This window comes from Lutra lutra, chromosome 7 (assembly GCF_902655055.1).
Source record: "Lutra lutra chromosome 7, mLutLut1.2, whole genome shotgun sequence".
Classification (NCBI taxonomy): domain Eukaryota; kingdom Metazoa; phylum Chordata; class Mammalia; order Carnivora; family Mustelidae; genus Lutra; species Lutra lutra.
Genome location: NC_062284.1, coordinates 49,474,867 through 49,500,511, shown reverse-complemented (window position 1 = coordinate 49,500,511; position 25,645 = coordinate 49,474,867). Strand labels below are relative to the sequence as shown.

General features: G+C 37.3%; 1 protein-coding gene across 5 annotated transcripts in view; it reads right to left on the bottom strand.

The window, feature by feature from the left end:
• The window catches only part of GLCE (glucuronic acid epimerase), a 118,212-nt gene that overhangs the window by 12,738 nt on the left and 79,829 nt on the right, over positions 1–25,645 (bottom strand). For 2 of the 5 annotated variants that reach the window (XM_047737672.1, XM_047737676.1), the window contains exon 2: positions 406–1,001. The exons of 1 other annotated variant lie outside the window; for it this stretch is intronic. In XM_047737672.1, the coding sequence (XP_047593628.1) occupies positions 406–988 (583 nt within the window). In that variant the 5' untranslated portion in view covers positions 989–1,001. Of the gene's footprint in view, positions 1–405; positions 1,004–3,494; positions 3,590–25,645 lie in introns of those variants that run through there. 2 more of the 5 variants (XM_047737675.1, XM_047737674.1) reach the window with 2 other exon arrangements.

Genomic DNA, 25,645 nt, shown 5'->3' with positions numbered 1-25,645 from the left:
GATGATACCTGGCTAATGTGGTAACAAGACTGCATCAGTACATACGTAGGTCCATTGGTCTCTCCTGTTCCCATCTCCTCTCACAGGACAATAACTGTACATTTTAATGCAAAATTTTTGGAGATGCTGTGCCTTTAACTCACTGGTGAGAATTTCAGATGTTATGGAAGGTTAATGGAATAATCCTATTTGATCAGGTATGATCTTCTTGCAGCCCTTAAATCACATCATCTAGAAAACTGCCCCAGGTTCAGACTTCACCTCTTCCTCCTTGCGAAGTCAGAGCAACAAATGGTCTCTTGATATTAAGCTATGTATGTTCTTGCTAGGTAATTAACACCTACAACTTTTTATTCCTCAACACAATCAGGATGGAAAAATGCAGTGGAGCAGACAGATACCAACCTTCAACCCCGCTTATGCACTTGACTCTGTCCCGGACTTCCACATTGTAGCCTTCAAAGGACATAAATACACCATCAGGGTGATATGGGGCTCTCTGTGCATAGACTTTGGAATAGCTATGAGAGAATTCAAACCGATCATAGCCATCATACTGAACCACCTTTCCATATACGTCAAAATATTTCTCTACCCAAGTGAATGGAAGAAAGACTTCATTTCCCTCTCGTCTTCCTTTAATTGTATGTTCATCATTTATGAGACAGTCAATTTCTTCATATTTGAGCCCTAACACCTTGCTTCCCCCATTGCTGTTGAAGCTTCCAACAATGGGGGGTGCTTTTTGCTGTTCCTGAGGGAATGCTTCCTCAGACTGTTTGGCCATGTGGTTCACATAGTTGTTACTCTCAGATGCTGCTGCTCTTTTTTCTAATCCATCCACTCTGAAGCCACTACTCAAGTGCCGTGGAAACTGGGTTGCTTTATCGCTGGAACATTTATTCCACAAAAGTACTGTGACCAAAGTGAAGAGTGTACAGATGATAATCAAAGTCTTATAGTTGACCCGAGCTGCCAAGCAACGCATATTCAGACCATACCTATGGAGGCAAGAAGAAAAATTCATGCAAAGATGTACTGCAGACATTTCATAGGATAAGGTTTTATTTTTTTCCATTGAACCGCAATAAGGCAATTTATTCACGTAGTAATCTGATCAGATTTAAAATTACTAACTCAAACTTTTTAGCAGAGACAAAGAAAAGGCAAGAGGAGCTTTCCCCTCTTAAAATACATAGCGTGACCCTTTAAAGCAGGTATAGGCTTTCTGTTTGTGACTCTCTTTGTATCTTAGTAATTGTTTCAAAGTCTCTGGGCCAAAAGAAATATCTAATAGTTTCATTTATTAAGTAGTTGGGTCCGAACAACTTAATGCATTATTTTTGTCCCAACAAGCTGGCTGTTTGAAAAAACATAATGATATTAAGGTAAACACTGACATCCATGTTGCCAAATCCAACAGTGGATTTTTAGTGCTCATCCTACTTGATCTCTCAGCAGCATGAATAGTCAATGACTCTTTCCTACCAGAAACACTTTCTTCTCATGGCTTCTAGGGCACCATCTTCTTGTGGTTCTCCTTATACGCCACTGGCTGCTCCTCCTCAGTCATCTCTGATCATTCTTTCTCATCTCCCTGAACCTTAAGTGTTAGTGTGCTTTAGAGTCTCGGTCCTCACACTTTTTTTTATCTCTATTCACTCCTGTGATCTCACACACTCTCATGGCTTTAAATATACTTTATATGCTGACTACTTCTAAAATTCCATCTCTAAGCCAGGCCTTTCTTCAGAACTACAGACACATGTATCTAAGTGCCAATACAAGCAACTGACATCTTTACTTGGAGGTCAAATGGACTTCTGTAACATCTAAACCAACTCCCAGTCTTTCCCCTCATTCTGTTTCTCTTTTCCTACTGTTCAGACCAGAAACCTCTACTCCTTTTTTGATCACCTCATATCCAATCAGTCAGGAAATGTTGTTGGCTCTACCTTCAAATAAAACCTAGAATCTGACCTTTCCCCCAACTCCACAATTACCACCACATTCGAGCCACTGTCCTCTTTTACTTGGAATACTGCAATGATGTCCAAACTGGTCTCATTATTTCTACCCTTGCTCTACTATTCTACCCCCAATATTCTACTCACCAATAACCATTAGAATGATGCTTTTAAATATAAGCCAGACCATGTCACTCCAGTCATTATGGGAAAAGAATCTGATGCTGTTGCCCCTGCTGGCCATATGGTGTATCAGCCAGCTGTGACAGCAATTAAAAAATAGTCCTCAATTGCCTGTTGCTGGGGGTCATTGGGAACTATATGGAAAATTACAGAATCAGTCTCCTTATTGTTTGCTGTAGTAACTCTATAATTAATTTTATGGTATAAATCCAAAACTACTTACTTTACTGTTTCTAATTCTTCATCCTTTTTTTCCCCCTCAATAAACCCTTTTGTCAGCAGTGAGATTAAAAAAAAAAAAAAAATCAAACCCCCAAATGAAAATATTGAGTGAAATATTACACAATAATTTTCTATTTTTTAAAGAAAGCTGATGGTAAAAGTGTAATTCTCTATCTATCGTAAGCTTACACCCAATGTGGGGCTTGAACTCATGACCTCCAAGATCAAGAGTTGCAGGCTCTACAGACTGACCCAGCCAGGCATCCCTCACTCATTTCTTTTAATTCCAAGAGAAGGTACCTTTGAGTTCTTGTATGTCTAAAAAAACCTTCAGTCTGCTCTTACCTTTGATTAACAGTTTGGCAAGACAGAGAATCCCCGGTTATACATTATTTTGACAAGTTGTAGGTAATGTTTTATTGTCTTAAAGCATTAAGAGAATTTCTGATGACTTGATTTCAGTTTGATACTTGTCACTTTGTACATGGTTTTCCTCTGGATCTTTGTCCTTGGAATTCAGCTTCCCAGAAAGAAGTACATTATATTTGATTCACTATTTCAGCACTTGCTGTGCCCTATTGATCTGAAAACTTGTGTTCTCTTATTCTTGTTTAATGAGTATAGTATCTTCCTGCAGCCCTTAGAGTTCACTTCTTGTTAAGTTCTCTCTGATTAGCTCTATTTTCTCCAGTAGCAATTTTCCTGATTATCTTAGTCTCTCTTTCATGCCATCAGTTTTCCTCACATCCCTGGTGATCTTGGTTGCTCATTTGTATTTACATCTGAATGACCCATTAGCCAACACAGATTCCTCTACCATTGTGCAGATGGTCTGATTTTTGGCTAGAATGTCTCCTGAGGACTCTGTGTGGGGTAGGTATAGGCTGACTGGCAGTATTCCTTTAGGGTGCATGGGTAGGGAGCCAGCAGGCCCTCCTAAATGCCAAAATGATGGAGTTTTTCTTTTGTTCTGGAGACATAACTTGTACTCTAGAAGCCTTAGCTTTGCCCAGCTTCTCTAAAGAACTCTGCTTGATGTTTTGCTTGGGGTTCATGCCTGTTATCAATAGTCCAAGTGCAGGGATGAGAATGGTATAGGGAGATGAGAGGGTAGACTTGTACCTTCTAGTACTTGAATAGAGATCCAGAAATCTGTTCAGTTATCACTCTTTCGTAGTCTTCCTCCTTACTGTTAATGGTTTCTTCGTTTCTTATTTCTATACATTTTATTTCAGAAGGGCATCAGGAGGGGAAAAGGCAAAGACAGGGTTTGATCCATCTGGGAAATCTTACACAGATTTAAGAGCCAGAATCCAGTAACACTTTTATCATCTGCATTATGACTATGAGAAAATGTTTTGAATGCTAAAAAACCAAAGCGTGGTACAAGGAAACCTTCAGAAGTCATACATTTATAAAGGATTTCCTTATATTGCAGTATAGACAAACCAGTAACAATAAACGGTATTTATTTTAAAAAAGCAATCCTTCTTTAAGCATTCCTTAAAAACACTTATGTGTTAACATTTGAATCATTTGTTAGCTATACCTAACATTTAGATCAATTGAAATAGAAATATAAAGATTTTTGTCCCATTCTGAGAGGTGCCCTTCCTCCATGACTCAAATGAGAACAAACCTGCTTATGGAACTATACTACCATTATAATGAGACACATGATGGGAAAATAAAGAAAAATGAAAATGAAAAGCTTACAAAAAGAAATGATGGCTTCTTAGAGAAATGGATGATTTCTCTAAAGTCTAGGGCCTTGTTATGCCAGAAAATAAAGAAAACTTTCAAACATCAATGAGATCATAATCCAGGGGATCAAAAAAGCAACAGGATATATAGAAAATTAGATTGGAAACACTGGTAATTACTGAAGCTGAAAGATACGTTGAAGGTTCACTACATTATTCTCTATACTTTGAGTATTTCCATAATTAAAAACATAGGTATCACAGCAAAAAGATACAAGAATCAGCCTGACAGATCCTTTTCCCCCTAAGTCAAAGTTGTAAGAATTATGACTGATGTTGACTGAAATACACTAAAACAATAAAAATCCATGAGTCTACAATGATACTCAAAAAAAGAGAATCAGAAAAACAAATCAAACAAAACAAAAACCAACCTTATATCATCTTCTTACTGAGATGGTTAAAATTGGTAACTAAGTGAAATTATTTATTTATCTATCTGGACTTTTTAAGAGATCGAACCAATAGCTCCAGATGATAAATAATTCCTGTTACAGAAGAAGGGTGGCTAATGATGTAAAAGAAAAATGGTAAAAATATGAGAAAATTAGCATTATGTGATTCCTTATGAAATTTACTAATTTAGACAAGTATTATATTCAGGTATATGTTTGATAGGGACCTAGAGATTCATACGGTGCAAAGTAACACCAAATACATTATTTTCTAGTAGCAAGATTAAAAAGCTGAAACTCTACAATGAAGGGATCAGATTCATTACCCTAATTCAGTGCTCAAATTCAGTCTCATTAACGGTGACTCATCCAGATACTGTGTTTTTTGATGAGTTAAAATAAAAAGTAAATAACCTATCATATATCCCAGTGAAAAATGTTTAATATGGATCCCTGAGGCCTTACAATTTGACTTTTAATTAATAGGAAATATAAGAGATAGAGGAACAAGTTAAATGCACACGCATCCAGACACATCTTTTTCTTTTCAAGATATATTTATTTATTTATTTGAGAAAGAGAATGAGCAAGCAAGTGTGCATGTGAGTCGGAGGAGGGACAGAAGGAAAGAGAGAGAGAATCCTCAAGCAGACTCCCGCTGAGCACAGAGCTGGATGCGGAGCTCCATCCCAGGACCTTGAGATCATGACCTGAGCCAAAACCAAGAGATGGCCACTTAACTGAGTCACCTAGGTACCCATCAACCAGACACATCTAGAAGGCAAGACATCTTGCAGGAGAGCTGGCCCTGTCCCCTCAATAAGTCAGTGGTATGAAAAGAAGAAGGGGACTAGGTCAGATTTTTTTTCCCAAAGAGACTTATTAGGGCATAGGACAACCAGATGTGAGACGTGGTCCTCCACTGGGAAATGTGACTGTGGACTTGAAGACGGAAGGATGTAGAGAGATTGTTAATTGAAAAAAAGAGGCACAAACACACTAGAATGATCTCACTTTAGTAAAACAACACACACATTTCCCATATTTACTGGGTTTTAAAAATCATTAACATAGAAAATTAGGTCAAAGTCACCTTTGTTAAAATATTAGAGGAAAGGTAAATTTTAAGTTTAAAATGTCTACAGATATTTAGTTTTCAAAATATAGGAGAAACAAGGATGGAAAAAAGAGAAAACTCTGAGTACTGACATGCACTATTAACTACCAAGTAGGTTTATTTAAAGGTAAACATGATAATTTTATTATAATGTTGCTCAAACTATAGAAAACTAACCAGAAACTTTAAAATTTCAGAAAGTAGACTGTACTGACATTTTGCTAGTACAGTAACAGGACCTGTAACAGACCAAACCAGGGTTTTCTGCTGAGTGGTGATAAGCCTCCTACTTACTTTAAAGCTTTTGCCACATCTATAAACCAGCTTAACCTTTCAAGTTAAAAAAAAAAAAAAAGGTTTAAAAAAATCAGTAAATTCAAAAACCTTGAAACCTCATGTACTGTAGACCCTAAAGATTTACTTCATTAGAAACATAATCCAATAAAAATTGATTTTAGTATCTTTAGAGATCGAAAACAGAAAATAACATTCAGTAAGTATCATAAAGAAACTGTGGAATAATTTCTTTGCAGAAATGGTTAAAAATGAGGGAAAGCAAAATATAACTTAGTTATCCTTTGGGAAAGCAAACTGTCCTCTTCTAAAATGATTTGCAATTCAAAAAACTCCTGTGGCGTAGATAATTTTACTTCTCAAATTCACTTTTCTAACTGAATATTTCAAGTAACCAAGTCATTCAAAACATTAAATCATGGATATCACCCTGAGTTTTTAAACTATGAAGATCATATTGCAGTTAAGAACATTTAAATAAATTCATAAAAGATTTCATTGAAAGAAACTTCTTTCCGCTGATTAACGTAGACCACGGCCTACTTGATCATTATTTTCTCTTATTTACTTAGGTATCTGACAATTTGTATTTCTTATAATGCTTTGGTACCAAGTAAACAGAAAAGTAGTTGTGCAATATTTACTCAAACTGACTGACTCGTTCAATCAGCATCTATTCGGCACCTATTCCTGTCCCTAAAGGCCAGATTATTGGGAAATATGCACATAAAAACAATAATGATGAGATAAGAATTGTAAAAAAGTTACATACAACATGCTATGATACACAGAGAAGGAACTCTCCCTTAATTTTGTAAGGTGTTAAGGAAAGCCTCAAGGTGGAATGAATACACACTGACAACTAAGCATGCTCCCAAATCAGGTATCTGCACTTGCCATGCCCTCTGCCTAGCAGTGTTTCCCCAGATATCCACTTGGCTTGCTCCCTTACTTCTTCAGGTCACTGCTTAAGTGTTAATTTATCAGAGAGGCCTTACTTCCCTGACCATTCTATCTAAAACAGTATGTCTCACCCCAACATCCTCTCTGGTCTTTACTCAGCTTTATACTTCTTCATAGCATTTACCACACTTGGTATTATACATATTTAGCTTATTATCTGTCTCCAATCCACTAGAATCTAAGCTCCGTGAGGATTGGAATTTTGCTTCTCCTGGTTACTGCTGGATCCCCAGTGCCTAGAAATATATCTGGTTCATAGTAAGCATTCAATAAAGATTTGTTGAATGAATGAATACTATAAGTATGCAATTTTATTTTATTTAAGGATTTTATTTATTCATTTGAGAGGAGATAAAACTGGGGTGAGGGACAGAGGGAGAGGGGCAAGCAGACTCCCTGCTGAGTGACATTGGGGCGGGATCCCACGACTCTGATATCACGACCTGATCTGAAATCAGAGTGCGACACTTAACCGACCGAGCCGTCCAGGCACCCCAAGTATGCAATTTTAACAAATAATAGCTTTGTTTTCCTTCCCGTATTTGGGTACACTGAAATCATAATCCAAATAAAAATGAACATAACTGAGACAACAGAATATGGACTGTGATGCTGTATATTAGCCAACTCGTTAAAATAGATTTACAATTTAATTACTGCTGTTAGAAATGTTCCATCTGTTTACTGCTTGATAGACCAAGACTTAAATTACACAGTCAAATGGTTGAGTATTCTGTGATAGCTCTGACATAATAGAGAAATGCCTACTATTTTTGGTGGTCAGGACTCTTCCAGGAATGTAAAACAAATAGTATTCTCATTATGAAGGACAAGATGAGAAGGTAACTTTGCTATCCCATTTTTTTTTTCAAATATTAAGGTTAAAATAATCTATGCTACATCTGGCTCACAATGCTTCAAATAAGGTTATATTTCTAGGCAAACACCCTGAAGAAACTGAGTAGGGGATATAGAGTACACAGGCATATGTCAGAGATACTATAGGTTAGGTTCCAAAACACTGTAATAAACCAAATATCACAATACAACAAGTAAAATAATTTTTTAGTTTCCCAGTGCATGTGAGTTTGAGTACACTGTTAATAGACTAATATGCTTAGTAGACTACAATGTAGTCTGTTAAGTATACAACAGCATTATGTCTAAAAAACCACTTACATACCTCAATTTTAAGACACTTTATTGCTAAAAAATGCTAACCATCAGCTAGCCATCATATAAGCTTTCAATGAGTCATAATCTTTGCTGGTGGAGGGTCTTGCCTTGATGTTGATGGCTGCTGACTGGTCAGGGTGGTGGGTGCTGAAGGCTGGGGTGGCTGTGACAATTTCTTAAAATAAGACAACAGTGAAGTTCACATCAATTGACTCTCCCTTTCACAAATGATTTCTCTGCAGCATGTGATGTTTTTGATAGCATTGCCCCACAAAACTCCTTTCAAAACTGGAGCCAATCCTCTCAAATCCTGCTGTTGCTCTACCAACTAACTTTATGTTATATTCTAAATCCTTTGTTGTCATTTCAACAATCTTCACCAGAGTAGATTCCATTTAAGAAACCACCTTTTTGCTTATCCATAAGAAGCAACTCCTCATCTGTTACAGTTTTATCATGAAATTGTCACAATTCAGTCCCATCTACAGGCTCCACTTCTAATTCCAGTTCTCTTGCTATTTCGGCCACATCTGCAGTTATTTCCTTCACTTAAGTCTTGAACCTTTCAAAGTCCTCCATGAGGGATGGAAAACACTTCTTTCAAACTCCTGTTAATGTTGGTGTTTTGACCTTCCCCATGAATCATGAGTGCTTTTAATCCCATTTAGAAAGCTAAATTCTTTCCAGAAGGTTTTCAATTTACTTTGCCCATATCTATCAGAGGAATCACTACCTATGGCAGCTATAGCTTTATGAAATGTATTTAACTTTTTTTTTTTAAAAGAGAGAGAGAGAGAGAGATCGTGGGCATAAGAAGCAGGGGGCGGGGAGAGAGAATTATAAGCAGGCTCCATGCCCAGCATAGAGCCCAACTCAGGGCTCTATCTCCGGACTCTGAGATAATGACCTAAGCCAAAAGTCAACACCTAAGCCAAGAGTCAGACACTTAACTAACTGAGCCATCCAGGAGACTCTGAAACGTATTTCTTAAAATAATAAGACCAGGAAGTTGAAATTCCTCTTGATCCATGGGCTACAGAACAGTTGTGTTTGCAGGCATAAAAACATTAACCTCGGGCACCTGGGTGGCTCAGTGGGTTAAAGCCTCTGCCTTCGGCTCAGGTCATGATCTCAAGGTCCTGGGATGGAGCCCCACATCGGGCTCTCTGCTCAGTGGAGAGCCTGCTTCCTCCTATCTCTCTCTCTCTCTCTCTCTGCCGACCTCTGCCTACATGTGATCTCTGTCTGTCAAATAAATAAATAAAAAATCTTAAAACAAAACATTAACCTCATTATACATCTCCATCAGAGTTTTTGGGTGACCAGGTGCATTCTCAGTGAACAGTAATATTTTGAAAGGACTCTTCCCCGCCCCCCCAAACAGTAGGTCTCAACAGTGGGCTTAAAAATAAAATTCAGTAAATTGTGTTGTAAACAGATGTGCTGTGATCTAAGTTTTGTTGTTCCATTTACAGAGCACAGGCAGAGTACATTTAGCTAATTCTTAAGGCCCCAAGGATTTTCATAATGGTAAATGACTATTGGCTTTAACTTTAAGTCACCAGCTGCATTAGCTCCTAAGCAGTCAGCCAGCCTGTCCTTTGAAGTTTCAAGGTCAGGCATTTACTTCTCTCTAGCTATGAAAGTCTGAGATGGCATCTTCTTCGTATAAGGCTGTTTCATCAATATTGAAAACCTGTTATCTAGTATAACCACTTTCACTAATTATCTTAGCTAGATCTTCTGGGTAACTCGCTGCAGCTTCCGTATCAAGACTTGCTGCTTGACCTAGCACTTTTATGTTATGGATACAGCTTCTTTCCTTACATATCGTGAACCAACCTTTCCTAGCTTCAAACTTCTCTTTTGCAGCATCATCATCTTCTCAGCCTATGTAGAACTGCAGAGTTAGGCCTTGCTCTGGATTAAGCTGTGGCTTAAGGAAATGTTGTAGCTGGTTTGATCTTTAATCCAGACCACTAAAACTTTCTCCATATCAGCAATAAGGCTATATTACTTCTTATCACTTGTATGTTCACTGGAGTAGCACTTTTAACTTTCTTCAAGAACTTTTCCTTTGCATTCACAGCTTGGCTGACTTGTTTGGCACAATAGGTCTAGGTTTTGGCCTGTCTCTGCTTCAACATGTATTCCTTATTGAGCTTAACTTCTAGCTTTTAAAATGAGAGACATATGACTGTTACTTTCACTTGAAAACTTAGACATTGCAGGGTTTTAATTGACCTAATTTTGATATTGTTGTTTTAGGGAATAGGGAGACCAAGGGGGGGGAAGAAGGAATGGCCAGTTCGTGGAGCAGTCAGAACATACACAACATTTATCAATTAAGTTTGCTGTGTTATATGGACATGGTACATGGAGCCCCAAAACAATTACAATAATAACATCAAAGATCACTGATCACAGATCACCATAATAAACTAAAATAATTTAAGATATTGTGAGAGTTACCAAAATGTAACCCAGACACAAGAAGTAAGCAAATGCTATTGGGAAAGTGGCACCAATAGACTTCCTCAACACAGAGTTACCACAAACTTCCATTTAAACAAACAAACAAACTGCAATATAAATGAAGGGCAATAAAATGAAACACAGTAAAATGAGGTATGCCTGTATCACATGATTCACATTTTACAGATGAAGGGACTAGGATATAATAGCCCACAAGAGAGTCACTATAGACAGGGACAAAGCCAAGACAGGTGAGAACTTAAATGTGGTTAAAAATTGTGTTTCTTTGTATATTACAGATGATGAAACAAATAGGCTTTGTAACGTTAAGTAATTTAACCTAAGGTACATGATGTTCACTTGAAATTTTAACTCATTTGACTCCAAACACTGTGCTCTGATGTGCCATAAAGTATCTTTGACCAATTACATATTATATCTCAGAAGCTGAATACTATCCTTCCCCAGAAGATATTCTGATTTGTAACAGGTTACCAGATTGTGAATTGGACCCACCATCAACGGTCTTATTTTAGACACAGTTGATTTTGACCATGAATCAACAGTCCACATAGATACACAGTATTAGGAAATACTATTTAGGAAATAATATTTCCTAAAAACACAATTTTAGGAAAAGTTACCTATTTATTCTAAAAATTTACTGATATTTCTGAATGAAGGTACTGGAATTTTTAAATTTTCTTCAATATAATTATTTGACGTTAATATTAGAAAAGAATAGAAATGAGCCATAATTATGAATATACATGTATATATATCATCCAATAAAGATACCTGCTCTCCACATGTATTCGAATAATTAAGCCCTTGCGAATAGGATCTCCGGGGCCCCACAAATCCAGCAACAGCTTACAAATGCATCATAATACCTATTTCTGCTAATAATTATTGTGATGTACTGGGATAACTTATCCAAGCAAAACCTTTCTCTAGAGATAAAAATGGAACTTAATAACAGTTTCATTAGTCCATGTTAATTTGAGGCTTTATAATGTATTGGTGTCCTAAAAACACCAATGTGGCAGTATATAAGGAAAATAACTAGAATTAATATAAGAAATGAGAGTATAAAAAAAGTAGAATCTTAAGTAAAAAATTTTTTATTCCACGACTATCTTTTTATTAGCAATAACAACTGCCACCAAACCAAAAAAAAAAAAAAAAAAAAAAAAGAAAAAAGAAAAAGGACGAAAAGAAAAGAATAAATTTCTGTTATATAAATGCTTTAATTTTTTTTTCCCTTAGTCTTGCATAGAGACTGTCTGTAATTACCTTCAGAATGAAAATTACCTATGACATCAAAGTTCAAATTTATCTGCTCAGTTACTGAACACAAATATGCTTTGAAGCAAGTTAAACCAATACTTCTGCTTTCTCTATTCTCTTATAAACATATCCATTGCCTGAAAAGGAAAAAACAAACAATAAAAATGAAAAACTTTAACACAAAGATGAAGAAGAACCATCTAATGAAGAATAAATTAATCATATAAATAAAAACTAAAAACAGAACTCAGGAGTTGGAAGAAAATAAACTTGTGGTACTGTGCTGTATTTGCAAGGAGACCTGAGACCACCTGGCATTTTCTATTAGCCCAGAGTGTAGAAGCTCACATTCTTTTTCCAAAATTTTTTTTATTGAGTTAAAATACATGTAACATAAAATTTACCATCTTAACCATTTTTCAGTGTACAGTTAAGTGGTATTAAATATATTCATAATATTGTGCTACCATCACCAGCATTCATTTCTATAACTCTTCATCTTGTAAAACTGTTAACTCCATCTATGCCCATTAAACAGTAACTCTCTATCTCTCTCTCTCCACTAGCCCTGGGGCAACCACCATTCTATTTTCTGTGTCTATGATTTTGGTTACTGTAAGTAATTACAGAAGTGGAATCATATAGTATATGTCTTTTTTTGTGGCTGGTCTATTTCACCTAGCATAATGACCTCAAGTTTCATCCATGGTATAGTATATGTCAGAATTTCCTTTCTTTTCAAGGCTAATTAATATTTTATGGTATGCACACACCACACTTTACTTATCCATTCACCAGTTTATGGACACTTGGGTTACTTGTACTTCTTGGCTACTGTGTATAACGCTGCTATGGACATGGGTGTACAAAGATCTTTTTGAAGATGCTGTTTTCAATTATTTTGGATATATATCTAGAAGCAGAATTACTGGATCATATGGAAATTCCATTTCTAAGTTTTTAATGAACCATCATACTGCTTTCCATAGTTGGTATAACGTTACATTCCCACCAACAGTGCACACAGTTCCAGTTTCTTCACATCCTTGCCAACTTATTTTCTGTTTGTTTTGTTTTTAAATAGTACCCATCCTAAAGTGTATGAGGTCTTGAAATGCATTTCCTTAATTATTAGTGATGTTGAACATCTTTCCAAGTGCTTATTGGCCAACTATGTACTTCTTTGGAGAAACGTCTTTTCAAGTCCTTTGCTCATTTATGAATTGGGTTTTTTGTTGTTGTTGAGTTTTAGGAGTTCTCTATATATTCTGATATTAATCCCTTATCAAGCATGTGATTTGCAAATACTTTATCCCATTTTGTGGGCTGCCTTTTTTACTCTGTTGATACTGTCTTTTGGTGCACAGAATTTAATTTTTATGAGGCCCAATTTGTTAATTTTTTCTTTTGTTGCCTGTGCTTTTAGTGTCATATTCAAGAAATCACTACCAGGGGCACCTGGGTAGCTCGGTGGGTTAAGCCTCTGCTTTCAGCTCAGGTCATGATCTCAGGGTCCTGGCCTTGAGTCCCCCATGGGGCTCTCTGCTCCTCAGGGAGCCTGCTTCCCCTCTCTGCCTACTTGTGATCTCTGTCAAATAAATAAATAAAATCTTTTAAAAAAGAAAGAAAGAAAGAAAGGAAGAAAGAAAGAAAGAAAGAAAGAAAAAGAAAGAAAGAAGTCACTACCAAATCCAATGTCATGAAGCTTTTGTTCTGTTTTCTTCTGAGAATTTCATAGTTTAGGCCTCAGGTGTAGCTCTTTGATCCATCTTGGATCCATCCATCTTTTACATATGGTGTTAGGTAGGGGCCAGAACTTCATTCTTTTGCACATGAATATCTAGTTTTCTCAGCACCTTTTGTTGAAAAAGACTGTCCTTTCCCCATTGAATGATCTTGGCACTCTTGTCAAAATCATCTAACCATATATGCAAGGGTTTATTTCTGGGCTGCCTACTCCATTGATCTATATGTCTGTTTTTATGCAAATAACGTACTATTTTGATTACTGAAGTAAGCTTTGAAATTAGGAAGTGTGAATTCTCCAGTTTTTCCCCCTTTTTTAAAGACAGTTTGGCTACATGGGGGTCTCTGGAAATTCCATATGAATTTTAGAATCAGTTTTTCTGTTTCTACAAAATCACATGGAAATTTTGACAGGGACTACACTCAAACGGTAGATAATACTTTAAGTAGTATGATACCTTAACAATATGAACTCTTTCAATCCACAAACATGCGATGTGTTTCCATTTACTTACATCTTTTTCAATCTCAAAGTTCATATTCTAAGCTGACTAGGCCTTCCACTCGAAACATTACTTTTGTAGGAAAAGTTTAGGTGCCAATAGGACACCAAAACAATGCATTTTCTAAAATACAGCAACCACAAACTAGACAGAAAGCACACTAAAAGGAACATTTATTTAAATAATTTGAAGTGAAGTACAGATGTTGACTGGTATCAGATCAACCACCTTTCCTTGTTACTGGAAATAAAGAAAGTCTGTTTGCATAAAAATACTAAATTAATGAAGTAAAAAAGGTTTTGATAACCTTTAATAATTCCTACAGTACTAGTTATGACAATGAGCTAATGAAGAGATTAATAAATATTTTACTTGGTATTACTATGTATATGATTTAGCCTAAGATCTGATACTGAGGAAAATATAAAATGTTTACATATGATTCCTTTTCTCAAATGGCTTACAACCTCACAGAGACAAGATCTGAATGTATGGGAAACTACTGAAGAAAAAATTTATATTGCAAAGGTGTTAACATACAGTCACTGAATTTGCAACTCAAAAAGTAATGTGGCAGGTTGTTAGGCAAGGGAAAGGTGCTTGGATGAGATGCACAGAAGAACATATACTAAAGCAGAACAAAGATGATATTCTTACAGCTATGGATTTCCATATCTATTGTGCAAAGTACTTTTTGTTTTCATTTTCATTTAATTCCTCCAACAATCCAATGAAATGGGCAGGCAAGTGAGTGCTATTTTACAAAATAGAAAACTGAGGCTCAGCAATATTAAGTAAGTTGTCAAAATTGATAAGGTGGAGCCAAGCACAGAATCTAGGTCTTTTGAATCAAGCTCTAATTTATCAGTGATTTCCAAACCCAGCATATCAGCCTCTGGGCTGGGAATACGTTTCAAGATCTTCACAGGTGATTCTGAGGATTAATTAGGTTTGGGCACCAATATACTATACCAGCAGTTATTAAGTTTTATTGGGCATCAGAATTATCCAGAAGGCTTGTTCAAACACAGATTGCTAGGTTCCAATTCCATGGTTTCTGACTGAATCTGGGTGAGCCCAATAATCTGCCTGTCTAACCAGTTCCAGGTGAGAAATCTATGCTGCCGGACCACACTCTTAAGAATCACTTTAATATACCACATGCATTAAATTTATTGAACTAGTAGATACTATTTGCAAATGATAAAATAGGTGTGCTGCCCAGACTCAGAACCATTTCAGGCAATTGTGAAGATTAAGATTATTAGCACATTGATTTTCACAGAATAATTAATCCATACTCCACGGAGAATGACTTCAGTTAATGTCCTTCCTTTCTAATACTGACAAAGCAGTAATTCAAGAGCTCGCTAAACTTGAAACAGTAAGTCATAGATGGAAAATTATTCCAAACTCTGGCTTTTGCTTGTTTACTGAAGAATTTCTCAGTCAGCCTGAGTATGTTTTGAAGTAATTCTTTCATAAGGGTAGCTATACTTTGAAGCTTTGAGAATTGAAAAGGTGCGTTGCTTCTTGGCTGCTAACTTGGCTGGATAAAGAACCCGGGGGCCTAAACTGTCTATAGAACTCTGTAAATGATGCTTAATTGTCTCCTCATGTTTAATTATAAGAACAATCCAAGGCTAGGAGTTTGCCATAAGTTCCCTTGTGAATGAATAACTTCTGTATATTTGTTTGTTTTCCTCTTTGCCTGGATGCCTGATCATTATTATTATGATTTTTAACAAGGGAAAGTACAAAGTTTCACCAGGACAGGTTTAGTTGTTAATTTCTTTTTATTAAATTCTCCTGGTATTTGGCAACAGGCCTGTCTGAGTTACACACTCAAGTAATCCTTTAGCTCTGGAAAATGTTTTTTTCTATAGTGTGCTTAACAACTGCTCCTGTTCAATTTGTTTTGGTCTCTTACAGAATATCAATTATCTTTATGTTAGATCTCTTTTACTCTATCCTTTATGTCTATCAACTGTTCTTCATGTTTTCTTTGTCCAACTCATTTCCCCTTTCTCTCTGCATTCTGGGAGAGCTTCTCAACCTTGTTTTCCATATCACAGAGTCAATATTCTCAAGTTTCTACTTTTTTCCAGCACACAACTTAATTTGGATACTGCATATTTAGTTACTATTCTATGATTTTATATTTGGATACTGTATTTTAGAATCTAACCTATAGTTTATTTTATCCAATACCTTTTAATTTATGGCTCCCCATTAGCCATCCCCCTTTCATCTTAGTCTATCTTGTGACTCATTTTCTATGTCTTACTCAAAGATTCCAGTTTTGTTTTTTCAGTCTGCAAAAATAAAAAAAAATGCTTCTAAAATTTGTAACTGAAGTAATCTTTAGTATCAAGGGTATGCTTTTGTCCTGTAATAAGTGCTGTGTTCTTTTTCAGTGGCTGTAGGGTCTTATCTCAGATTCCGAAATTCCCAGATATGTCCTGTAAACCAGCAGTGAGACTTAGAGCTTGCTAAAAGTAGGGCTTGATTTTTCAGGAAGAATACTTCACAGTAGAGGCGTGAACCTTCATCAGGAAGCATATAATGTCTGATAGTCTTTTTGTTATGTTAGGATTAATCTATATGTTCATGTGTTGTCATCTTGATCCAGCCATTATAAAGTTCCCCGTTAGCGGCCGTCTAATAGTTTTAGCAATGACTTTTTCTTTCTTTTTTTTTTTTTTTTTTAAGATTTTATTTATTTATTTATTTAACAGACAGAGATCACAAGCAGGCAGAGAGGCAGGCAGAGAGAGAGAGGAGGAAGCAGGCTCCCCGCTGAGCAGAGAGCCCGATGCGGGGCTCGATCCCAGGACCCTGAGATCATGACCTGAGCCGAAGGCAGTGGCTTAACCCACTGAGCCACCCAGGCGCCCCTGCAATGACTTTTTCATTAAGGGTTGCAAACTGGTGATATTCTACCAGTCCTTCTTAATATATTAGCTGACATACTTCTGTAAAGAAAATCTTGCCCTTCTTTACCAATGATTTGGTAATCCTGAGGTATACAGTCTGTACGGGTATACAGTCTGTATGGTCAGAATTAATGCCTAAATCTTTCCTTTTATTTACCAACTGAAAACAGTGAATTTGCTCCCTAATAAGCTCCAAAAATAAATGATTTTTTAAAGTAATATATGAATGAACTCATGAATATTAAATATGTTTAATGTGCTTCAATCCATTACAGTTACAAAGTTAATTTTTAAATTTTTGAGAAAGAGAAAGCAAAAGACAGAGCTCAAGTAGAGTGGGAAGGGCAGAGAGAGAGGGAGTAGCAGGGGCTTGGTCCCAGGACTGTGAGATCATGACTTAAACCGAAGGCAGACGCTTAACTGACTGAAGCAGCCAGATGCCCTAAAAGCTACAACTTTTTGATGCTCAAATTATTCCACCTTTATGTAGCTGGTGCAAATCTTTTCAAGTTGGCTCCCAAGTCCTTGTGACACAACCCAAGTAATTTCTGATAGCTTTCTTGTATTACAAGATATCCTAGTTTCATCATGTATACTTCTCACCAAAGACACAACCCTTCTTCAGAGAGTTCTAGTTTTTAATAGTGGGAATACCTATATTATTTCAGATAGAAATATCTTGACATTTCTGTATTTCAGGATCTGAACACCTCCCCTTTTTCATGTTTTAGTGTTGGTGTACTATTTTATTAAGATATATTTAGTCATTCACAAGTAAGTAGATGTGAGATTACAGGGAGTCAGATGCCTGCACCCAGACTGCTATCTGACTGTTAGGGTTAGGTTCGGCTGCTAATAACAGACACCAGAAATAAATCCTTATATGCTCCAGCCATTGTTATTTTTCACTCATGTAAAAGAAACTCAGGAGTAGGTGATTGGAACCAATATATGCAGCTATATCATTAAGGACCTAGGTACTTTCTATCTTTCCACACCACACTAAGGCCCAAAACTGTTACTTAAGTCTCAGCCATCACAGCTGTGTTATAGCCCAGAAAGAAGAGAAAAGGCAGAAGGGCAAAAAGAGTGTATCTCTTAGTCGAATGTCTTACCCACTTAAAGGAAGTACTCCATAAATATTAAATTGGAAAGTGCCTTATTCAGTCACAGTGTTTCCGGTTCCATACACTTTCAATCTAATCTATTGGCTTGTGTAAACTACATGGCAACCTAGTCTTCCCACAGTCTACAACTTGTGCTAAAGATTATCACAAGCAATCACTGATGGGTAGGTTAATCCTGCCACCTCATCTATCCTCAAACCTTCATTAGACATACTTAGCATTAAAAAACCAATAAACACCAAATTACATTTGAATGATAAAGGAAGTTATTTGTTTTTGAGGGGTAGGGGACAAGCTTACAGGGAAAGGAAACATTTAAAGAGTAGTTTTTTTTACTATATGTCAGGTACTATACATATTTCAGTTATTGAAATCAAACCCTAAGAAGGAGTTGTTATCACCAGCATGTAGTTGAAGAAACTAAGTAGTTTTTAACTCTGCCGAAGAAAAATTATTAGCAAGCACATAGTGGGATTTAAACCTAGATTTACCTAGCTTCAAAGTGTTAGGTTCTTCACATGACACCCCAATAGTGTATCATCTGGCTCCAAATCACTATTTACTTTCTTACCAACTAGATTAAGAGCAGAATGATTTGCCCTTGATTTGTGCAGACATCTTAAACTACTGGCACTGTGCAGCAGCTTCTGAAACTAAAATTCATTTTTTTTAAAAATTAATTTATTTATTTATTTGACAGAGAGAGAGAGATCACAAGTAGACGGAGAGGCAGGCAGAGAGAGAGAGAGAGGGAAGCAGGCTTCCTTTCCTGCTGAGCAGAGAGCCCGATGTGGGACTCGATCCCAGGACCCTGAGATCATGACCTGAGCCGAAGGCAGCGGCTTAACCCACTGAGCCACCCAGGCGCCCCTAAAATTCATTTCTGAAAAGAGGTTCTAAACGTATTCAGCTTAATTCTCCTTAATACTGAAAGCAATAATATAAAGAACTAGAACAGGAATGTTTTTAAAAGCAAAGAACAGCTTTTGTATACAGAAAAGCTGAATAGTTATAGTGTAGCTAAAATGTTCTTTGAAGTACTGTATAATATTTAACTAAAAAACTGCGTCTTCTGAACAAAGTGTCAAACTAAGCATATGTTATGTAAATAAATCAGACTCAGAAAGGAGTCCCTGGCTTCTCCAGCTGTGTAGCATTTCTTCCCTCATTAGGAAAGCAAGAGAAAGAAAACCTAATGATGTGTTTACTCCCCATGGTTCATGCATACAGGGATTTTACAGCACAGACTGGTAGAACTATCCTAAGAAGTTCTACACAATAGCTGCTGATAATAACTTTTTATCAAGTTTGCTGCAATCTGGCAAAACAGGAATGACAGAAGGGCAAAAGTTCATCAAGTTGCTTGCTTATAGCAATTTTAAACAATCATAAAGTATAGAGTCTTGGCCATGTAGAAACTATGCGGAAGAAATCTTATGTGGGCATTGGTCCCAAGTGGTTTTTTTTTTTTTCCCAAAGATTTTATTTATTTATTTGACAGAGGGAGAGAGGTCACAAGTAGGCAGAAAGGCAGGCAGAGAGAGAGAAGGGGAAGCAGGCTCCCTGCTGAGCAGAGAGCCTGATGTGGGCCTTGGTCCCAGGACTCTGAGATCATGACCTGAGCCGAAAGCAGAGGCTTAACCCACTGAGCCACCCAGGCGCCCCCAAGTGGTTTTTAAATAGGACTAATTACTGAGGTAATTGTTAGCGCAGAAGTAGTAGAATACAGTTCTGAGCTACTTTACAAACAATGCAGAACCTATCACACTAGAAAAAAAAGATTGAGGGAATGTGCTAACAGGAATCATGTGAGAACAATCTGCTAGGTTGTTGGACTAAACTGAATTCTATTTGCTAGCTGAGTGTTTTTCTAATATTTATAATAAAAAGAAACATCTAATATAGCATCTTTTGCAATTAAAAAGACACTGTGGGCAGGGCAGTGCCTGGGTGGCACAGCCAGTTAGGCATCTCACTCTTGGGTTTCAGCTCAGGTCATGATCTCAGGGTTGTGAGATCGAGCCCCACAATGGGCTCCATGCTTAGTGCAGAGTCTGCTTAAGACTCTTTCTCCCTCTCTTTCTGCCTCCCCGACCCTCCCTCTCAAATAAGTAAATAAATAAGAAAGATGTAAGATTAGCACCCACATTTTAGATTTCTCTTAATAGTTAACAGAATTGCAGGGCAGGAGATAGGAAAAGAAGGGAAGGATAGTAAGAGACTGGCAGTTCTCAGTCCTTATTAATATAATCACATTTAATACTCACAACTACAAAACTGGTTATTATCTTCATTTTCCAGATAAGGAAACTGGAAGGGAGTCAATTGTTGAAGCATCTACCTACTTACTGACTTTGCTACCATTACCAGCTACTTCTGTGAATTGCTGTTTCCTCCTCAGTGCAGTAGGGCTAGTTCTAATCTACCACATAGGTACCTCTTAGGGTGTCCTGAGGACTGAATGATCTAAAGTACATATCTAAAAAATGTGGAAACCTTAGCTCCATCCTTCTTCTTCAGAGTGGTTACTAATTTGTTCAAAGTCACAATTTATCCAAAGTCTACTAAGAGATGCAGCTGGAAACTAAAACCAGATTAAAGGACTAGAAATCACTTTTCTAACTCTTACTCCAGTGTTTGTCACTTTACTACATTTTCACTGTACTTCATCTCATATCATTTATCTTTATACTACTATACTACTAATTTTACACTACATGCTAAATTAAAAAAAAATATGTCCCAAATATCAGAGTACTCTCCCAAATTTTGAAAACAGTCAACAACTTTCTTCATTCCCTAATTTCTAATAGAGGGCTCAGAATCCCCTAGAGAAGTAGCCCATATTTTACATTATCTAAAACTAAGTAATCTATGAACTAGTCATCCAAGAGATGTCACGTCACTCAAGATAATGCCATACTAACCCAGAAATTTTAAAACTAACAGGTTATGAACATGAATGTTAATTTATTTTTTAAAAGTTTTTATTTATTTATTTATTTGGCAGAGAGAGAGACAGTAAGAGAGGGAACACAAGCAGGGGGAGTGGGAGATGGAGAAGCAGGCTCCCCGCAGAGCAGGGAGCCCAATGTGGGACTCGATGCCAGGACCCTGGGATCATGACCTGAGCCAAAAGCAGATGCTTTTTTTTTCCCTAATATTTTATTTTTATTTATTTGACAGAGATCACAAGTAGGCACAGAGGCAGGCAGAGAGAGAGGGGGAAGCAGGCTCCCTGTGGAGCAGAGAGCCCGATGTGGGGCTCGATCCCAGGACCCTGAGATCATGACCTGAGCCGAAGGCAGAGGCTTTACCCACTGAGCCACCCAGGCACCCCCAAAAGCAGATGCTTAACTGACTGAGCCACCCAAGTGCCGTGAATGTGAATGTTTAAAGCATTTATTCATAATAATCTAAAAGTAGAAACAACCCAAGTGGCCATCAACTGGTGACTGGATAAACAGTGGTTCACCCATATAATGGAATAGAGCTCAGCAATACATCAATACTTGGTATCTGTAACAACATGGGTAAGTCCTGAAAGCATTTTATGAAATAGAAGAAGCCAGACACAGATTACTTAATATATGATTCCCTTTACATGACATTTTGGAAAAAAGCAAAATTATAGGGATAAAAATTAGATCAGTAATGGCAGGAAGGGATTGATGGGTATGAGGGACTTTGGGGGGTAATGGAAATGTTCTAGAGTTTGATTGTTGTGATATAGGTTACATGGCTAGATACATCTGTCAAAACTCATCTAACTGGGGGCGCCTGGGGCTCAGTGGGTTAAAGCCTCTGCCTTCGGCTCAGGTCATGATCCCAGTTTCCTGGGATCGAGCCCCACTGCCAGGCAGGAAGCCTGCTTCCTCCTCTCTCTCTGCCTGCCTCTCTGCCTACTTGTGATCTCTGCCTGTCAAATAAATAAATAAAATCTTTTAAAAAAAGGAAAAAAAAACTCATCTAACTGTACACTTTTTTTTTTTTTTAAGATTTTATTTATTTACTTGACAGAGATCACAAGCAGGCAGAGAGGCAGGCAGAGAGGGGGAGAGGGGGAAGCAGGCTCACCACCGAGCAGAGAGCCCAATGTAGGGCTCGATCCCAGGGCCCTGGGATCATGACCCAAGCCGAAGGCAGAGGCTTTAACCCACTGAGCCACCCAGGTGCCCCTAACTGTACACTTTAAAAGGGGTGCATTTTGGGGCACCCGGATGGCTCAGTTGTTTGAGTGTCTGACTCTTGATTTTGGCTCAGGTTATGATCTCAGGGTTGTGAGACTGAGCCCCACATTTGGCTCAACGCTCAGCGTGGAATCTCTTGAGATGCTCCTTTTCTCTCTCTCCCTTTGCCGTTCCCCCTGCTTTCTCTAAGATAAATAAGTAGGGCACCTGGGTGGCTCAATCAGTTAAGCATCTGCCTTCAGCTCAGGCCATGATCTCAAGGTCCTGGGATGGAGCCCCACATCAGGGTCCCTGCTCAGCAGGGAGCCTGTTTTTTTCCCTCTATCCTTCCCTCTGCTTGTGTGCTTTCTCTCTGTTAAATAAATAAATAAAATCTTCAATTTAAAAAAAAAATAATTAGACTAAATTTCAAAAAAATTTAGTGGTCCATAATTAAAAAAAAATAAGTGGTCCATTTTATTGCATATAAATTACACCCCAATAAATCTGACTTTTAAAACTTGTAACCTGTATGGGGTGCCTGGGTGGCTCAGGCGGTTAAGCCTCTGCCTTCGGCTTAGGTCATGATCCCAGGGTCCTGGGACTGAACCCCACATCAGGCTCTCTGCTTGGTAGGGAGGTGCTTCTCTGTCTGCCTGCTGCTCTGCTTGTGCTCTCTCTCTCTCACTCTTGTCCTATCTCAAATAAATAAATAAAAGCCTTTAAAAAACTTGTAACCTATAAAATTAGGCAAAAATAAGTGCATTTCTATACTTTTTTTGAGTAATAAATGCTATGAATATACAAAAGTAACATAAAATAGGTCATTAAAGAAGGAGATACTGTCTTTTGGGGAAAAAAACAAGCTTTTGAGTCTGAAATAGCTAAATTTCAATACTGGTAATCTGAACAAGTCAGGTAATCTCAATTTTCTCATATGTAAAGCTGAGATAATACCTTCTACTTTACAAAGTAGTTGAGATTAAATGAACACTTAATTTGGTTCCCACCACCTAACAAGCAAACAAAGGAAAATGTCTATGGATGAAGTGATACCTCTTTTTAAAGTCAATAAAGAAAGAGTGAGCTTCACTTAGCTATACCATTTCATTTAATCAACATATATTTGTTAAACATCTATTATATGGTAAGTTACCATTTTCCCAAATAAGCAATCTGAAAAAAGGAGATAAGTACAAGTCTCTCCCCCTGCGAAAGAACACCTTCCTCTAAGCTTCTGTGACTTTTGTTATCTCATAAAAGTTCATAAGAACTGCAATCAAGAAACAAATACAATCTGCCTCTCACAGAATGATATACTATTAGTAAGGGAAATACATTTTATCAGCAATAAATGTGAATTAAGTAAGATTTAGGCTAAGATTTCCCAAATGAACAATTTTCTAAGCAAATAGGAAGGTTACCAAATTGAATTAACTTTAGCACTGTAGGAATTTTCATTTAACTCCTACTTAAGACTTCACTGCATGTTGAGCAAAGTGTATGGATATTTTCTGTTGGTTTCTAAATTTGAGATGAATATAAATTACCACACAGAAATCCATTTACCTAAATAAATAAGACAGCTGAAGTAGAAATGAAATTTATACAAAACAGTATTTTTTAATGTATAAAACCATATTTCTATACATTTTCTAAGGGCTAAAACTAACTTTTCACTGACATTTATCTAGTCTCAGATCTTGGCACTGGGACTATTTATAAAGGTGAAACCTGGATTACAAGTACTTGACAAAGAAAATGATATCTTCTGGAATTTCTTCCCCAAATCAAAATCTTTTCTCCATATATGTGTGTTTATCATGTATATTTCATATATATATACATACATGTGTTTTTTCTTCTGGCAACAAAGAGTATTCTATACTGCACACACTGCCTCATATTTAAAAAAAAATTGCTCCTTCAGAACAAACTTTATCATCCTAGGGGTGCCTGGGTGGCTCGTCATTTAAATGTCTGCCTTCAGTGATCCGAAGGGGCACGTGCACCCGAATGTTTAGAGCAGCAATGTCTACAATAGCCAAACTATGGAAAGAACCTAGATGTCCATCAACAGATGAATGGATAAAGAAGATGTGGTATATATACACAATGGAATACAATGTAGCCATCAAAAGAAATGAAATCTTGCCATTTGCGACGACGTGGATGGAACTAGAGGGTATCATGCTTAGCGAAGTAAGTCAATCGGAGAAAGACAACTGTCATATGATCTCCCTGATATGAGGGAGTGGAGATGCAACATGGGGGTTAAGGGGTTAAATGAAACAAGATGGGATTGGGAGGGAGACAAACCATAAGTGACTCGTAGTCTCACAAAACAAACTGAGGGTTGCTGGGGGGAGGGAGGTTGGGAGAGGGGGGTGGGGTTATGGACATTGGGGAGGGTATGTGCTGGGGTGAGTGCTGTGAAGTGTGTAAACCTGGCGATTCACAGACCTATACCCCTGGGGATAAAATTATATGTTTATAAAAAATAAAAATAAAAAATAAATTTAAAAATAAATAAAATTAAAGATAAAAAAAATAAATGTCTGCCTTCAGCTCAGGTCATGATCCCAGGGTTCTGGGATCAAGTTCCTCATCAGGCTCCCTGCTCTGCCAGGAGTCTTGCTTCTCCCTCTGCCCCTCTCCCTACTCGTGCTCACTTGCTCTTTCTCTCTCTCTCACAAAAATAAATAGATAAAATCTTTTTAAAAAATAAAGTATTATCCCACATTTCATGAGCTTTAGGTTTCTTTCTTTCTTTTCATTTTTTTTTAAAGATTTTATTTATTTATTTGACAGAGGGAGAGAGATCACAAGTAGGCAGAGCAGCAGGCAGAGAGAGAGGGGGAAGCAGGCTCTGCTGAGCAGAGAGCCCAATGCAGAGCCTTAACCCACTGAGCCACCCAGGCGCCCCAGCTTTAGGTTTCTAAGTGTGGCAAATACTGATTCAAGAATAAGAAATGAAGATAATACACAAGTCTTCCCTTTGCTCTTAAGCCAACCACAAAGCAGATATGGCCTCCAAACAACCCAAATGAATCTGGATTATAAATCAAGCGTCTCCTATCATGTTCTATGATGCACATTTGTAATAAGGATAGAGATCATTCTTTTTTGTTAGTGCTAAACTCCACCTCTAGGAAGCAGAGTGAATTTAAAAAGCTTAATATTATACACGGAATTTGAAGACATGATGCTAATGATTTCCACCCCCTTACTATTCACTGCCTGGGGTAGGTAAGGGGAAAGGTGTTCAAGTATGTTATTGACATCTATTTCTTGACTGAAAATTAAACTCTTCTAGCAG